The 18,416-nt window shown below is 43.3% G+C and overlaps 1 protein-coding gene across 2 annotated transcripts in view; it reads right to left on the bottom strand.

Moving 5' to 3' along the window:
* Positions 1-1,974: 1,974 nt before the first annotated feature.
* SSR1 (signal sequence receptor subunit 1) overlaps positions 1,975-18,416 on the bottom strand; it is a 40,448-nt gene continuing 24,006 nt past the window's right edge. Inside the window, exons 8-9 of one of the 2 annotated variants that reach the window (XM_042985787.1) lie at positions 18,290-18,353; positions 1,975-2,856 (exon numbers count right to left, since the gene is read on the bottom strand). In XM_042985787.1, coding sequence (XP_042841721.1) covers positions 2,832-2,856; positions 18,290-18,353 — 89 coding nt within the window. In that variant the 3' untranslated portion in view covers positions 1,975-2,831. Of the gene's footprint in view, positions 2,857-15,974; positions 18,354-18,416 lie in introns of those variants that run through there. The other variant, XM_042985788.1, reaches the window with a different exon arrangement.

Here is an 18,416-nt window from a genome sequence, read left to right as displayed (position 1 = left end):
GTACCTGACACCACGCACACGTGAGTGATTATAGGGTTGAAGGAGAAGGAACAAAATGGCGTCCAGGAGCTCCTGCTTGCCAGGCACGTAGCAAGAGGGTCAGGCACATGGTAAGTTCTGGAGAGATGGTAGGGACTAGTCCTAGCATTACTATGACCATAGTTATCTTGCTATTCACCGGAGGTGAACACAGGACCAGGTTCCAGAGACAGTGCCCCGTGAGTCATGGGTCGCACAGACGTGTCCCTGCTGGACACCTGCCATGCCAAGCTGGGTCTGCATTCATGACGCTCGCCTTTCCCCCACATCTCATTAAACATCTTTGTAGAATTCAGACAAATAAGAAAGTGCTGTTTCGTTTTTGTTTTTGTTTGGAAAAGCAAGAGATTCCCCTGGCCTAGGACTAGACGTCTGTGACTTGACTTCTCTTTGGGGTAGGTGGGAACATTTGTTCATTAAAAAGTTTTTTTTGATGTTTATTTTTGAGAGAGAGGGAGAGACAGAGTGTGAGCAGGGGAGGGGTGGAGACAGAGGGAGACACAGGCTCCAGGCTCTGAGCTGTCAGCACAGGGCCTGATGCGGGGCTCAAACTCACAAACCGCGAGACCACGACCTGAGCTGAAGTTGGACGCTTAACCGACTGAGCCACCCAAGTGCCCCAACATTTGTTCATTTAAATAAGGTTTTCAACTCTGGGTGCCTCAGCTGTAAAATGTATGCTGATGGCCTGCATGCGCATTTAGGTGGCAGAAGCCCTGTGGGGGACGGGAGGTAATAAGGAGAAGAGGGTTTCCCCTGTCCTCTCTCCCACCCTGGTAACCTGAGCTGTGTGGCCTTGAATAAGGCATTTGGCATCTATAATGGGACGTTGCTCTTCCCTAGTTGCTCTTGACAGCCCTTCCAAGGGACACCTGGGGATTTCACCTGTGACCTTGGAGAAATTGAACCACTTCCGGTTGCAGGAAACTAGGTATCCCGTGGATCCCTAGGAATGCCGTGCGCCTCTGCAGGGCCAGCCTGGGGGACGGCATGGCCTTGAGCACCAGACCCCAGGATGCCCCAGCTGGGTCTGCTGGGCTGCTCGGCCCAGGCTCACCCACCCTGGGATCAGTGAGTACTGGGTATGTCACATGCCCAAGCACCACACTTGTGTCACAGACGGCTGGAAACCAAGGATGGGCAAATGTGAGTGGTCCCAATATGACTGTCTTGAGTCCTGAGAGCCGCAGAAGGGTCGGTGGGCTTCCTTCAGTCCGGCTGGGTTCCCAGAGGGGTGTTTCCTCAGATTGGCTGCCTAGTGGCATCCCCATCACCCCCTGGCAGCATATCCACGAGGAGAATACCCAGGCCCCCACTCCAGACCTGCTGACTCAGGATCTGAGGCTGAGGCCAGCAGTTCTGTGTGCTAACGGGCCCTCCGGGGGTTCTGACTTGCACGAAATGTGCCGATCACTCAGTTGACACAGGACCTGATCACCCGGCAGAGGCTCCCCTCCACCCCCTGATGGCCAGTCTCCAACTCTGAATTCACTTGTAGAGGTGGTTTAAAAAATGCAGATTCCTGGGCCAGCCCCCTGGGAACTCCACTTTAGGTGTGCGGAATGTTCTAGGTGGTTGGGATGCACGAGGATCCCCGGCCACATCTGAGCCGCACTTTCTCTGTGTGACTCTGTGTCATCTCTCGGCTGGATCATGGTCACTGGCTTCATCGCCACCTCCCCCTGTTCCTCACACACAAGTTGCTTTGTTCCTGCTACCTGCCCGGTCTGTAATGTCCTTCTTGCCTTTCCCTCCTCTCCGGAGTCCCCACTCTGCACTTGAAGGCTCAGCTCAAAGAACGTCTCCTCTCGAAGCCTCCCCCACCGCCCTCCCTGCCCCTTCTCCTCCTCCCCCGCCCCCCAAACGTGTTCCTGCTGCAAGTCTGAGGTAGTGTCCTTATAAGGCCCAGTGGGTGTGGACGGGACTGTATTACGATTCTGGTGATTCCCTGGGGCCTGGCACTCAGCGAGAGATTCATACTTGTTTGTACGCCTTTCAATTCAATTTATTTCAGTCCAATTCAACTCAATGCAATTCAACTTAATTCATGTCAGCATAATGAAAGGGCCCTGGGGAGCCTATTATGAGCACCAGCACACAGAAGCCAGGCCTCAGAGACGGAGGAAGGACCCCACTCATGGAAAAGGCCTGCTCACTTGCCATCACGGGGAGCATTATTCAGCTCTTCCTGCTCCCGAGGCCCTGCGAGTGCCACGGTTGCCCAACTCCTTCTGAGGCCCCTCTCAGCCCAGCTCATCTCGGAACATGTCCCCAAGATGAACCTGGAAGCTGCTAAGGTGTGTGTTGCAACCAAGTCCCTTCACCCAGAGCCGCCTGTCTCCTGACCTTTGCCACCATCTACGTAATGGGGTAAGAGCAAGCTGAACGGAATGAATCTACTGCTTGGGGCATACAGTTCACTCGGTCCTCGCTGTTGGCGGGTCCCCACATCCCCATCCTACCTGCTGGCAGGGGAGGCCTGATGGGCTAGGTAGGACACGTCCACCCAGAAACAACGCACGACAGCCGTTATTCAAAAGCCACAAAGCCCTGGTCGCACAGCCATTCCCAGCGGTGGCTTTTCCGCGGGAGCCAGGGGAGGATCCAGCTGAGGGGGCTGGTGCTGTCCTAGGTTTCACAAATAGCAAAATGGTGCAGAGAGGATGGCCGGTCTCCAGGAACCGCACGTCCGGGGGGTGGGGTTTCCTTGCAGCAGGCTTGTGGGGAGCCGTAGCCCCAGCCCCTGGAGACCATGAGATGGCAGAAGCTTCGGGAGAGGTCTGATGACAACATCAGTGCGTCTCCCTCCTCCTGCGTCTGAAACAACAAAGGGAGAGAGTGACCTCCTGAGAGGCTTCGGGACAGCCCTTGAATCACTTCCCGACCCGGGGTGCGGTGTGTGGCTGGTGTGGCTGGACAGAGGCCACTGGGCTGTGGGCCCCCCTGCCCACCAAAGATGCTTCGTGCTGCTCTTTCGGGTCCAAATATTTCACATGAGAAAAGACCCAGAGAATCTCCCCCACCCTGACCCTTCCACACGCCAAGAAGAAGCAAATGGGAAAATCTTAAACTGGGGTTCGAAGTTTCTAAAATCGGTCCATCCTGTGATTCCCCAAGGAAAGGATAAACACAGTGCCTCTTTATTGGGCTTTAGTCAAGACTTTCATGCTTTCAGCGAGAACCCGGCATAAAAAGAAATAAAAAAAAACTTAGCCATGCTCCACGAGTAAAGCAGAAAAAGCCACAAAGCCTGATCCGGAGAGAGCTGGGTGGGGGTTTGCTTTGTGACTGAACCTGCTCAAGGATAGTCTCACGCACTCTTTCATTCACTCAGCATTATGTATGAAGCACCTACTACGTGCCAGGCCCTGAATTGGGAGCAGGGGCTGCCCTGGCGAACAAGGTGTGGTCCCTGCTCTCACAGAGCTTGCAGCAGAGTGGGGGACACAGGAACACAACCACCAGGATTAGATCGAGTCGCTGAGAATGGCGATATAGGAACAGCGCCCCCAGACCTGTGGGTGCCTGGAAGAGGGGTGCGGGAGGCTAAGAAAGCTTCCTTTTGAAGAGGTGACGTGAAAACCGAGGTTGACAAACTGAGACCCCCACATCTCCCAGGTCATCAGTATCAACAACAGTAACGACAAAACAGCAGAAGCAGGTGCCTCTTGGCTCACGGCACTGAGCGGGGCTCCTCATCACTTCTGTGCTGTTCCTGCCAGAAAGGCATAATATGAATCTGAGGGCAAGGAAATAGCACATGAGCTCTAGCTGGGGGACACTCTGCAAAGCAACCTGCCTGACTCCTTAAACATGCTTTTTTGAGTCCTGAGACACTGAGGGAGTGTTTCAGGTTAAAAGAAACTAAGGAGACCTGACAACTAATGTAACAGGTGATCCTGGACTAGCTCCTGGACCAGAAAAAAAAATGCAGCCGTGATGACCATCACGGAGACAATTAGTGAAACCCGACCACAGCCTGTGGATTAGAAAACCTCGCATCAGTGTTAAACTCCCGGACTCCGACCACTGTAATTTGGTTATATAAGAGAGTGCATTTGTCTTTTGGACATAAACACGGGTGTGTTCAGGGGCAAAGGGGCATCATGTCTACAATTCACCCTCAAATAGGTCAGCGTGTACGCGTATATGTGGCAAAATGTTAACGAGTAATGATCAGCATGAGGGTTAAGAGTAGAGGGAATTTGGGCTATGTTGCAACTTTTCTGGAAGTTTGAAACTGTATCAGAATGAAAGGTTACCCGCAAGCGAGGTGCTCGGCCAGCAGGTAGGGGCAGAGTGTCAGGGTCCTCCATCTAGGGAGAGGGCTGGATGGTGGCAACAGGGTGCTGTGCGCAGAGGACAGGCAGCTCAGCGGGGGAACGGTTTCAACGTGGGGACTAGTGAGACAGCAGCTCCGAGGTCCGGGGGAAACAAACAGTGGAGGATTTGGTCTTCGTCATGCAGGCTGTGGGGAGACGCCGCAAGGTTTTAAGCAGGGGAGAGCAACAGGATCGGGAGGCCAATCTGTGATGAGCACAGGGCAGTGTGTGGGTGGTGGTGGGTTTGAAGAGGACCGGGCTGGCAGTGGGACGTGGGGTCTGAGCTACCCCAGCAATGACAAGTGACAGCCAGCACCACGCCCCCGTGGGCCAGCTGTACTTGTCAAATGCAGGAAGTGAGCTGAGCAGAGACTGGTAAGAGGTAGGAAGGAGGGGGGACCTGTAAAACGGGGGCTTCCCGTGGCAGTGACCACACCAACGGAGGCAGGAAACACTGAAGGAGAAAGTGACCTAGGGAGAAAAGTGACCAATTCCCAGATTGAGTTTGAGGTGGCTTTGGGACATCAGTGTTTGGGAGGATGGGTCTGACAGCCCTGGGAGGGTTCCCGGTGCCTTGGGCCAGGGCTCCTGGAGTCACACTGCCCAGGTCCAGATCCTGGATGGCCTTACTATCTCTAAAGCAGGGTATTGACAGTGGGCAATCTGCCTTATTGCTCGAGGCCTCCGTTTCCTTGGCTGTACCACGATGGTATTAGAGCCTTTCTCATAGGGCAGGGGGCCCTGGCCATTAAATGAGTGAACACAAGTAAAATGCTTAGAAGAGTTTCTGGATCACAGGGAGTGCTCAAAGGGTCAGCCGCCACCACTGCCTTTAGCTGGCCTCTGGGGCATCCCAGAAGAGGGCAGGAATGATAGGAAAAGGCAAGCGAAGCAGCCCCATTCCTGTACAAGCAGAAGGAGGGTCCCCAGAGCCCAGCAACCCAACACATCCCCGTCTGTGGTGCAGGTGCTGCCCTGCCCTTCGGCTAGTTAGGGGTTCCCCGGGGGCCAGCAGAGAAGATGGGCTCCTTCCTTTGCACCAGGTAGCGCTTCGGGTGGGACACCAGGCTCTCCTGGGGGCACACTGTAGCATGTGGGAGCACTGGGTATGCTTATTAAAATGCAGATTACTGGGCTCCAGCCCAGAACTCAAGTCAGAAGCTCTGGGGATGGTGCCCTGAACACTGTGCTTTAAGCAAGCCTCCTCCATCCAATCTTATGGGCACCTGCATTCATGAATGCTGCCTGACAGCAAATAACTGCTGAAGTAATGCATTTTGGAGGGAGGGAACAAATGGTGATTATTTCCAACCTTAGTTGCAAATAATTATTTTGGACCCTTAAATTACACTACTCAATACAGTATGTATGACTTTAAGTGGCTAGGTGTTTTCCATCATCTTAATACAGTGTTCCCTTGGAAAAAAAAATAATGGGAATATTTTAGAAAGAAAAATCCATGTAGGCTGAGGTGGTTATTATTACTTTTTACTTTAGCCTACAAAGTAAGAATGATAGGTCTCCTCAAATATATGAAGGACTGTCATGAGAGAAAGCAAGCAGATTTTTTCTAAGATGATCTGGGGAAAACTGGGAAACAGACCACAAGGAGGCAATTTGTGTTCAAGAAAGAATTGTCTAATAGGGGAGCTGTCCAAGGATGGAATGGGTGCCTGGCCCAGTGGAGGTGTCCATACGGGGGGGTCACAGAAGAGAGTCTTGGACTGGCAAAAGCTAGACCAGATAACTCATAAGATTCTTTCTAACTGTAATAACATATGAGGCTCTGTTAAGTACAGAAAATAGGAAGGGCACCACCCTTTAGAATTTCACAGGATGATTTTTTAGCTGCTGACACACAAAAATTACTTATGAGGAAAAGAAACCTACTTCTTACTGGTGAAAATTAGGTTACTCTGGACCAGGCTTTGAGATAAGCTTTCTTTACATGCAGTTATCTTAATAAGTTCAATGCAACACTTGACATATAGTGAGGGCTTTATAAATATTCATTGAATATTAGTGACTAATAACTCCAGTTACTATTCCCATTTTACAGAAGAAACAGGCTGAGACCAGTTAAGTGGCAAGTCTAAGTTTATCCAGCCACTAAGTGGGTGAGCCTTGAGTCAAGCAAAATCTAGTTTCAATAGCTATTAACCATCACACTGCACTCATGTCCAACAAGCGAAAATATTTGGTTAGTTCATCTGAAGTAAACGTGTGTGTGTGTGTGTGTGTGTGTGTGTACATGATGGAGGCAAAGCAGAGGGGTGGATGGCTCTTGGAAGGTTAAGATTAATCTAGAGAACACATTCTGGGTGTGGTTGGCTGGAGGGGTGTCTTTTACAGCATTCACCTTTCTACTGATGTGATCCTTCAAATAACTTAAAAATCCAAATCATTTCATTGACATCTTAGCAAAAGCACCATTTCTCACTTTGATGTTTAGTTTTGGGGGTTAGTTGTGGGGAGCAGAGGCATGCATAGTGTGGTTGGGCTGCATTGGTTGAAACAGTAGTTTGCTTTAGGAGAGAAAAATTCCTAACACAGACTTGTCTTCTTCCCAATCCTTCACCTTTCTAGCAATGTTAAGGGGTAGCCCTGGGAGTCAACACTTCACTGTTGTACCAACTGTTAGCAGCAGAGGGCAGCAAAACACACCCACGCAGACAGGTAACCTGGGAATAACAGGATTCTAAAAGAAGAGTACTACTGATTTAAAATTATGAAACCCAAGGGCTTCATCTGGGTGGCCCAGTTGGTTGAGCATCCGACTCTTGATTTCAGCTCAGGTTACAATCTCACGGTTTGTGGAACTGAGCCCCGAGTTGGGCTTTGCACACTGTGTGGAGCCTGCTTGGGATTCTCTCACTTGCCCTCTGGCCCTCCCCCATTCATTCTCTCTCTCCCTCTCCCTCTCTCAAAAAAAACTTAAAAAATAATAAATTATGAAACCCAAAACACACAATTATTCCTATTACAAATTCAGTAATTAAAAAAATATATCTATATCTATCTTAACACAGCTAGTCTCTTGACTTGAAACACTACCTGAAGGGGGCTTACACTGCTAGTATTCTTTGGTCTCTTTCCTTATGGTGATCCTGTAATGGCTAGTGGGCAGCCTCTGTGCACCTATGATAGCTACTTAGCTGTCTCAACTTGGTATAATTTACTAAGTTTGTCATTATGCATTTAACAACAAAAAAAACACATTTAAGGTTACAATTCAGTCACAATTTGGGAACTGACTTCATTTTGAAGCCACAGCTTCCTTATTTTTTCACTTCCTTTTTTCTAGAACTCACCTACAGGATTTCGTATCAACCACACTTTAGCAACTCTTGGGCACTTGCTTGCCAGTTTCCTTTTTTTGTTTCAGTAAGCGCTTCCTTGCGGGGCTGAAATGTACCACGAAGAGGCCGTTTCAGCCTCTTATTCTCTAGAATCCTCCAGGGTACAGTCGTCCGCCATGTGAGCCTGGAAGTCTGGTGCGTATGTGCACAGAGGGAAGCCAAGACTCGGGCATGTGTGAATCCAAAGCACAGCAATTCAGCCTATTTTCTGCTGTTTCCAGTGAATGGTGACCAGACTCCCACCTGGAAAACTTCCGTATCATGAGGGAGATCCTGTGAAAGTTCTGGACACAGACACACCTGTATTCTGATCTCAGCTTTGTCACTTAATAGTTGAGTGATTTTTAGTAAGCTACTTGTGTATTCAGGTCCCTCACTTGCAAAATGAGGATATACCTACTTCACCGTATGGTTGTGTGATAATTAAATAATCCATATATATTCAAACATTTATCATGTGTTAGTAATGGTTTAAGCCTTGGTGATCCGGTTAAGTTAAATAAAACTCCTGCTGTCACAAAACTTTCCATTTCCAAAGGGGGTGACAGATAATGGAAGAACAAGGTAATCTCAGATAGTGGTGAGGGAATACGGACAATAAACAGTGGTGTGATGCAGGTGCTTGAGCAGAGGCCTTGGATGAGGTAAGCAGGTCAGGGAAGGCTAGCCGGCAAGGAGAATCAAGGACAATGTGTGGGCTCAAGACCTGCCAAGGCTGGGGGCCAGAGGGAAGCAGAAGAGATGTGAGAGGCAAGGGAATACCAGAGCGCCTGTGGACGACGGTGGGTCTCCATGCTCCAACTTAAGTGGGACTGGAGTCCAGACAAGGGGCCGGACTGGAATCACTGGGCCATCATGGGCACAGGGATTGGCGCACAAGGTGTGGGGGAAGAGCGCCAGCACTCAGTGCCTGGCACAAACCTGGCTACAGAGATCGTTTATTAAATTCGAAAAATAACACATGGGAAGCTTTGGTTCCTTTAAGGAAAAAATGAAAAATACTCTCAAGGATTTTCCATCAATAATCTACCTTAATTTTTTTGAATATATAAAGTGACCATACATCCAAGTTTTAAAGATGGGCTCATTTTATGAGCTACAGCAAAACTGCCCACAACCATTGTGATTATTATACTCATTGTAGGAGGCTCCGATAAATTTAACACTTATTTCTTCCATTATAAAATATAAGCATATTACAAACATCTTGAAAAGGAAAAAAAAAGTCTATCACCCTACCACAAAAACCTACTTTAGCATTCTGTGGGTATACTGCTCTTTAGACTTTGGACTAATCTGAAATTTATAGAATACAGAGTGTTTTAAGCATTGTGGACAAGAAACTAAAATGCTGGTTTCTTACTGTCCTAATATTTTGATTCTTCATTTTTTTTTCCCTTTCAGCAGCAAAGACTAAAAAACATGACATAGTTACAAACACTAAATTTCCAAAGTTTTTTGGAGATCTCCATACTTTTTCCATGAAGAACACATTAATTCAGTTCTGCCACTTATAATAAAATCTTGAAAAGGAAATTCTAGGTACTGACTCATCGATATGTGCTGAGTAAGCTAAATCAAAGATGTATCTCTGCTTGCTTAAAAAATGTCTAAAAGGTCAGAGGATGCAGTCTCTACAATTACTGGGAACCCAAACTCTCAATATGTGAGAGTGGTGGGGGGTGGGTTTTACGTCCACCACCTGAACAGTCAACTCACTGACAAATAGCACAAAACTCACCCTAAATCATCTTTATTCTAAAAGAAGACTTTGTTACTTGAAATGTCGGAATTTTAAATGCAGACAATGTGTGAAGCTTTTTTTTTTTTCTTACAAATTCCAGGGGGTAATTAAGATCAATACTGTAGTTTTCCTTTTTTTGCTTAATGTTTTAGATTCACTTCGTGCTTTTCATCGTTAAGACCTAGAAGTAATATGCAGTGGCACTTTAGGAAACATTTTTACTGCATACAAATACTTTCGAGATCAGCTTTAATGAAGGGATATGTAAATTTTAGAAGATGCAGCAGACGGTTTGGGCGGTAGGTTAGACCAATGGAAATAACAAAGAAAAAGGGTGTTCTTGAATTTACCAAACTGGAAAAACTGTGATAAGAGATACTCATACAGCAGGAACATTCTCAAAGCTGCACAAGAATGTTATGGTTTAATCAGGCCAACTTTCATTGAAGAGTCCTACAAGACAGCCAGATAACATCTTAGATACAGTCACCAAATAAAATCTCACACTGCAGAAGAAAGTTGTGTCATAAATAACCTGATTAAAATACACTGCTAGAAATCACATTTCCAAGTCTGAAAGCACTGGAATTAAAATACTAAACCCAAGACCTCCTGCAATGAATTAGGAAATATTAAAAGAAATATTTTGAACCAGAAGTAGTTTTGCCTATGATGAATTGAGTTCAGATTTCTTTGAAGTTCTTAAATTGTTAGATTTTGAAGCAGAATTGTAATCTAATTTAATCCATAGCAGAGCTAAAATTAGTTAAGAATTTATTAAATACTTATGTGCAAATGACTATACTCAGACTTTTTAAGATTTAATACTGGATAAATGAGAGTCGTGTTACTAGAGAATGGTGAGAAGTTAGGGGAGATTCACGCAGGGAAATAAACATCTGTGACATGTTTGTTCAGGGTTACAATAAAAAGTTTAAGTGAACAGGAAATCACAGGCAGGAGGGCACCAGGAAAATAGCTGGGGATTGAGGTAATAAACACAGCAGATAAAGCTATTCAAAGCCAGTACAGAGAGAACAATGACCAAAGGTTGGGGTTAGTCAGCGGTGACATGTAAAGGAGGTAAGAGCATCACAGGAACTGAGGGGAATTGGCAGGGGGGCCTGGTGGCCAGTGGGTTAAATGCACAAGTGGAGGCCAGAGAACTGAGTTGCAGAAGGCTGGCAAGTAGGGAACCATGAGATCCTGAGAGCAGGTTTGTGGGGACAGAAGCTAAATTGAATGAAATGTAAAAGACTGAAAGCCTAATGAAGAAAAAGAAGCCAATAGCTTAAGAGATACTTTGACGAAGAGAGAAAACAACATAAACAGCAATGCAGGTCGAGGGGCAAGAGAATCCTGCAAAAGACTTAAGACAGGAGGGTTTCTGTATAGGTGGGCACAAAAAGAAAAAAGTCAGAGATGGTGAGGACAATGGGAAAGGAGGTGCACATCTGGAAATAGAAGTCTCAAGAATCTGAGAAATGGGATTGGTGACAGTTGAGTAAGGTCCCATAACAGTTCTGGGCACCTCGTGTAGACAGCATCAGCATAGTAAAGTCTTCACTGCACAGATAACCAAGACAGCGCCCGTCCAGGATTCCTCCTCGAAACCAGATCTATCAGGTCATCAGCCATGTGAAAAGTCACTGTAGTGCCCCATGGGTCACAGGATCTTACCGGTGGTTCTGGAAATGACAATACTCTAGGAAGGGCTCTGCGGACGGCTTCAGGACAGGCAAGACCCCCTCTAGGTCTTATTTTCCCACTTAGTGAAGACACAGAGTGCCAGCAGCTTGTAGGGGTGAATTCAAATACACAACCAGTATTTCTAAGCCATGGAAAGTTCACTTGATTATGAACAGTTTTGAGACATTAAATTCAAGACCTTAAAATGCATAGGACTCTAATCATCAACTGCCTGGAAGAGTTCAAGGGATGAAGTCCTGTTTTCAAGTATACTGAGAACCAACTGCTTTAAATCTTCTACAGGTCTTTTTAAAAGAGCCACTGTCCAGAGTATTTATAAATCCATCTTGACTTCTGGCTGTGACAGCACAAAAAAACACAGAACATATCTAACCTCAGAGAAGCTATCAAGCCAATCCTAAGCAATGAAACTAGAACACAGGTAAGCATATTTTGTGCGTGAATGTGAACGTGCTCCCTGTCTGAGTATTCACGGATCTTGTCCCAGTAAAGCTAGAGATAGCAATGGGCCAAATCTGCACCATGGGTGCCTGTGGGCAACTTGAAGTGGTTTCATCACAGATAATGCAGTTATCTAGGATAGTTGTATTAAGAATGTATAGAAGAACACAGATGTTTGATGTGTGTGTGTGTGTGTGTGTGTGTGTGTGTGTGTATATATCTATCTACATGTGTATATATGTGTGTGTATATACATATATATGTACACACATATATACATGTGTGCATATATACATACATATGTGTGTATATGTGTGTGTGTGTGTGTGTGTGTATATATATATATATATATATATATATATATATATATATATTACTTGCTCAATCTGAACACTATTCTTGACTAAAATATTTCTCCTACCCCTGTCTAAAATGCTTTTAGAGCCTGAGCACCTATTTTGATAAATGTAAAACGGATGATCAAATAGATTTCTGAAGATACACAAACATGACTGATTTTCTTTGGGTGGCTCGGTGTGAAGCTCAAAGAAATTCTGAGGGCTTTCAAAAATGTTTTGAAAAGCACTGCCACCACTGGAAAACCTGTAGCCACTCCAAGGGTTCTGAAAGACAGAATTCTCAGCTTGATGTGCAGGCTCTAAGAGATTACAACAGCACTCCCAGTGCCAGCCCCACTACTCTGGTTCACTGTTAAATGTGGAGCGCTGGCCACATTACATGTCCGTCTTAAGACTTTCACTCTTTAGCTTAAAAAACCACCAGGATTTAGCTTTCCCATACAGATTTAACTATATTACTCCACAGAGAAGTCCAAAAAGTGCCAGGTACACCACTGCGTATACGCATCATGGGACGTTAACAGCGTGGCGCTTTGTGACAGCAGCAGCAATCACTTCCATAGCTTCTGGTGTGCTAGGCTATGTTGTTCTGAACCGCTAACAACTCCAAAAGGTCGGTACCCAAAACTGAAGCCAATGAGGTGATACGACTTGCTCTAATTAAGAGAGCTAGGATTCGAACCTCAGGCAGCCTCTAGGCAGTCCATTCTGTACCTTAGTTCTTTTTCGTTTTGCTAAGTCAACAAAATTTATGAAGAATCATTTAATAATACTGTATTAAGTAAGGGTTCGTAGGTAACACAATCAGACAATTTGGGACTGACACTTCGAGTATCTCTCAATTTAAAAAGAACACATCAAGACTTCAGAGATGAGCTGCTTTCTCAAGGCCACCATTGGCTAGTGGCCATGGTGGACCACACCCTAATCCCAACGCTAGCATACCATACCATCTGTCCTTGTTCAACCTGACAATTGCCAATGATATTGGGTTATCACCAGAAATACCTCTGAACACAATCCCATGGAAGAGTTGACAAATGAAAATTGGCCCACACTTTCTCGTACTTTCTTTAAACCTTGTGGTTCCCACATGACAACTGCAAGCTAGAAATTGGGGATAAAAGGCAAACAAGATGCGGAACTCAGTCTAGCAGAGGGAAAAGCAACACAGTGATAAACTGACATAGGTACTACAACAGAAGTCTACATACGGGCTGTCCTTCATGTTTTCTAGAGGACATGGGATTTTCTTTTTAATGCTCCATGATGCCCACTAAGCAAAATCCCTACTTGAATAGATAGAAGACACAAGCCTAACCTACAATCCCAATTTTGTGTACTTGTATAACCCAAGAATGAATAGGTCACCCCTGAATGCAGGGTTTGGGTTGCCAATTCCCATGCATTAAAAAATTCACATATACCTTTTGAGTAATTCCAAAAACTTAACTCCAAAATATCTGCCAAAATTAAGTACTAATCAGCCTACTGCTGACCAGAACCCTTACCAATAATATAATCAATTAACATATATTTGTATATTACATACTATATCCCTGTAATAAAGCTTTAGAAAAAAGGTTAAGAAAATCTTAAGAGGAGGGGTGCCTGGATGGCTCAGTCAGTTAAGCATCTGACTCTAGCTCATGATCTCAGTTTGTGGGTTCAAGCCCCATGTCAGGCTCTCTGCTGACAGCTCAGAGCCTGGAGCCTACTTCAGATTCTGTGCCTCCCTCTCTGCCCCTGCCCCACTCATACACTGTCTCTCTCAAAAATAAAACATTAAAAGGGGTGCCTGGGTGGCTCAGTCCGTTAAGCATCCGACTTCGGCTCAGGTCATGATCTCACAGTCTGTGAGTTCAAGCCCCGCGTCGGGCTCTGTGCTGACAGCTCAGAGCCTGGAGCCTGCTTCACATCCTGTGTCTCCCTCCCTCTCTGCCCCTTCCCTGCTCATGCTCTGTCTCTGTCTCAAAAATAAATAAACATTAAAAAAAAATTTTTTTAAAAAGAAAATAAATAAAACATTAAAAAAATTCACAGAAAACCATAAGAGGAAATACATTTACAGCACTATTTATTGAAAAAAATCCACATATAAGTGGACCCTACCTTTCAAACCCATTAGTCAAAGGTCAACTGTAATTCACTTTCATTTGTTTGTTTTGTTTTGAGAGTACATGCATGCAAATAGGTGAGGTGCAGCGAGAGAATCTTAAGTTAGGCTCCACTGTCCACCTAAGAACCTGATGTGGGGACTCTATCTCAAAACTGTGAGATCATGATCTGAGCCGAAATCAAGAGACACTTAACTGACTGAAACACACACAAGCCCCTCATCCTCATCTCTTTACACAAAGATGAATCTTCTACCCCTTAAAACTTGAAAATCCCGTCAAATCTTAAAGAAAACGTTTTTAAAGACCATGATTTTGTTACTCAGGAGTACATTTAAGAGATGTCATTAACTAAGATTAAATAGGGTATTGTGAATAACTGAATCATCATATAAAAATTTCAAAAACATCACAAACTAATGCACAAATCGACATATAACAGCTGAGAAGATTCTGGGGTTTTACAGCGTTCTAGAGTTGAATGGCATTTATATACTATTGTATAGTACAAGCATAGACATAATACATTCAGTATTGAGTTTTTTGGAACTTTCTGGTTGCTGAATCTGCCCAAATGCTTGGTTTTATAAAATTCCGTCTTAAACATGGGTCAGGGTAAAGAATGTGGGAGTTTCAGAAAAAGTTCTGAATCTAAATTCAATACATAATGCCTTGAGCAAGCTACTTAAATTCAGGGTTTGGTTTTTCCCCCTCTATAAATGAGAATCATCTTCCCTCAGGGAGTTGTTCTGAAGGTTTATTAGATGATGAATGGAAAGGCCCAAGAGGACAGTCCATCACTGATGTTTAATAAGTGAATTCCTTTCCTACTGCCTTTAAAAAAGCAGCTACATTAAATGGTACCTGAGCTTCAGAGCCATATTCCCAGATACTTCCAAAATGTAAAAAAGGGCAAACTCCAGATTACGTAATTAGTTACTACAAAAGTTCAGGCTTTTGTATAAATTAAAAAAAAAAAAATCCTACAAATACTAACTGGCAAAGTTCATAAGAGCCCCTAAAGAAACTGTTTAGATGTCTGCAGGTCAGGTAAGTTTTCTTCTTCCTTCCCAATATCCTATTCCACTTATGCTAATTAAGAGTAAGGGGTTGACATGTCAGGCTGCTCTTCACTAAGGTGGAGATGTTCCAAGTAGGATTTTATTTAGTAAAATTAGAGCAAATGTACTGATTTCACAGCTATAAGTGATGTGGTCCAAAAGTGTGGCAAATTACTTCAAGTATATTTGAAAGTACAGATTTAAATTTTTAAATTTAAGCTAAAATCTAATTTTGGAACTAAAATGAAGACTGAAAACCCAAGGACTGTATCCTACCAAAATCTTGGTGAGAGATGATGTGTATTGCCAAGTTCAAGGTTAAAAAAAACAAACTGCATTATTTAAATGCACTAACCAAGTACCTTTTTTCTTCCACAAAAGATGAATGCTATATGAGACTTGCATATTATTACATTTACCTACTACTATACCTCCGAAGTAACAGTCATTAAAGATTTCAATGTCATATTTTCACCATTAACTATTCCTTAACAGAGGCAAATACAAGTACAGGCTGATGCACTGCAAATACATGCTTCAGGCAGTGGACTTTTTAATGTTTTAAGATCTAAATTTGCCTTTGTGGAAAATAGCTTCCACAAAGCTATTTTCTGAAGCTTATATGAAATTAAAAACTTCACTAAAACCAAGCCCATGTTCCTTTTCTTCTGAGTTCTATCTTCCTCAGGACCTTGCAGGTCCCATTCCCACCCCACCCCACCCCTCCTCAGACAACACCTCAGAGGGTTCAAGAAGGCAGGGGGAGTCTTAAAAGTCACTATGTGAGACCATGAAATGAATGAATGAAGCTATACAACCAAAGCGAGATCCATGCTTTATGAACACATTATTCTCACATGTCTGGGTAACAGGTTTGATATACAAGATTCTTGGTTCATTTTACAGATTCTGAAACCAATTTGCTCAAAAGGTGAATTCTGAAACCATGGTTGGTGTAGCAAATGAATATATCAAAACAAACTTTAAAAACTTCATCCAAATATTTACATTTAAAAAAGACATTTAAAAAATAGGCTACTTATTAAGTGTGCTTGAACAAACCATGTGTGGAATTGAATTCCATTCATTATGGAGTTAGTTTCTGCTAAACACATACTGATACTATAGAAGACCCCTGGCAGCTGAGGATTTAAAGGATTTCAACTGTTCCCAATCTATGCTAAAAAATGAAACATGACAAATGATTTCTGAGGCACTGATCGGAACCTCAGCAGTGGAAAGGCTAGTATGTAAGGCAAATTACTTAGGAGGCTGAAGGGCTGGCATCTGTAACTCAGTGTAGCTTTGCCACTGCCTAAGTATCACCAAGTAGTCAATAAAACTCTCTAGAAGCCATTTAAATTTTGTAATTACACCTCACCGCATTATGTTCTAGTAGTTTCACAAACTTAGAAATTCACAAAACAATGTTTTGGAATATATTCCTTGAGAAGGTGGAAGGTCTCCTATATTACATTAAACAAAAAACATGCAGTTTTTACAGCTCATAGAGCTTTTTCAAAATAAGCTATTGATCATACAGCCCAATTAAAAACTCAAACACTTTATATTACAGGTATAGAAAGTTTATAGTTCAGCAATGCCAATATAGATAATTTGACACCTTAGCCCCTACTTGCAAAATGATTAACAACTATACAGTAACTTCTATTCTATTCTGGCTTTGGCTCAGATGTTTAAATACTTAAAGAACCTGGAAAGATTTTTTTGTCTGTGTGTCTTGTTTTGCTGTTGTTTTGCATGGACATGAGTGGGGATTATAATGAAGAGGGGAGGAGAGGTCAGTTCATTGTAATAAAGACCGATCAGGAATTAAACAGCCACTAGAATTTCATTTACCATTTCCTTACGAAATATACGTGGGAGATTATGGCTTAAAGACAGAGAGGAAAAGCCTCTTAATTTGTTCATCTATTTTACTTTACCCTTTTTCCAGTCTGACAATAATGCCAAACTTTATTTACTACCTATGACAAGAGTGACTCTAATAGGGTTTTATGAAGTCCAATTTAATTTTGGTTGAGATCTTAAGTGCTTAAAACTTTGGAATTCTTTAGATTAACTAAAAAAATAAATGCTTCTGAACAACCAAAATACCCAAAAGATTAGATAAGAACCAACTGGTTAACTACTTAAAAAAATAACCAACTCATCTTTTTTTAACAGATTAGTATTACTTGTAATATATCTCTGCCCCTATAAACTGACTTTTTGCTTAGTCTGTAGACCAAGGCAATTTTTCTAAAAGCAAGATACTTCTAATTAAGGGGGAAAAAATGATCTCTTAAAAAAAACAAAACGACAACTTAAAGAGGTCTAAAATCACTGCAGAGCTACCTCTTGGGTCAGAGAGAAAACGATGGATAACACAACTCAGTTCCCACAAATGTACCATTTTTTTTTGTAAAAACAAAAATAAAAACAAAAAGAGGGTGGGGCTGGTTTTATATATCAAAATCAGCAGATTTCTCATGCTTCACAATTTTGTTGCTAGAAATCCCCAAATTCCTTGGACTCATTTGGGAAGTTTTCTGAAGGTGCGCATTATAGTAAACAGCAGCAAAAATACCAAAACAATTCTATTGCTAAAAAGCAGCTACTCCTGTGTGTGCCTTTAGAATACTAGTTGTAAAACAGCAACAAGAACAAAACAGTAATTTGTACCATCAACTGGGATTTGAGCAATTCTAAAAAACAGTTTCCTTTAAAACAGTCTAAAAGCAGGACATCTACAATCATATTGGACAAATATTCATTAAGTTTTGGGGGGAAATATCAGAAAATGTCAAAAAGAGACAACATCATTATATTCAGTATTCTAAAGGCATGCTTCAGGTAGTTCAACAATGATTCTGGTAAGACCAACTGCTCACATACATACACACGCACACACATAGATTTTAATGGCTTAAAAAAAACCAAATTTGTTACTTTAGAAAAATGAATGCAGTGCATTTTCAGTAATATTATCGCCACAGACTCTGATTGCTCAGTCCACACATAAGTAGTAGTTGCCTTCTATGGTGATATGGCTTCTCTGCACTAATTCCCATCAGGCCGAAAAACATTAGGGCAGGTTAAGTAAAGACTGAATTGTTGCACAAAGGAACATTTACTCATCAGATCCCACTGATCTCTTCTGTGCCCGTTTCCTGGGCAACCTTCTTGGTGAAGCTTTATCTGGAAGAAAAGAGAAAGTTTTTAACTTGCTTATTTTAAGTACAATGGATTCAAAAGACCTTT

Source organism: Panthera tigris, chromosome B2 (assembly GCF_018350195.1).
Source record: "Panthera tigris isolate Pti1 chromosome B2, P.tigris_Pti1_mat1.1, whole genome shotgun sequence".
Classification (NCBI taxonomy): Eukaryota; Metazoa; Chordata; class Mammalia; order Carnivora; family Felidae; genus Panthera; species Panthera tigris.
The sequence above is the reverse complement of the archived record's forward strand: the minus strand, read 5'-3'. Positions and strand labels throughout refer to the sequence as shown.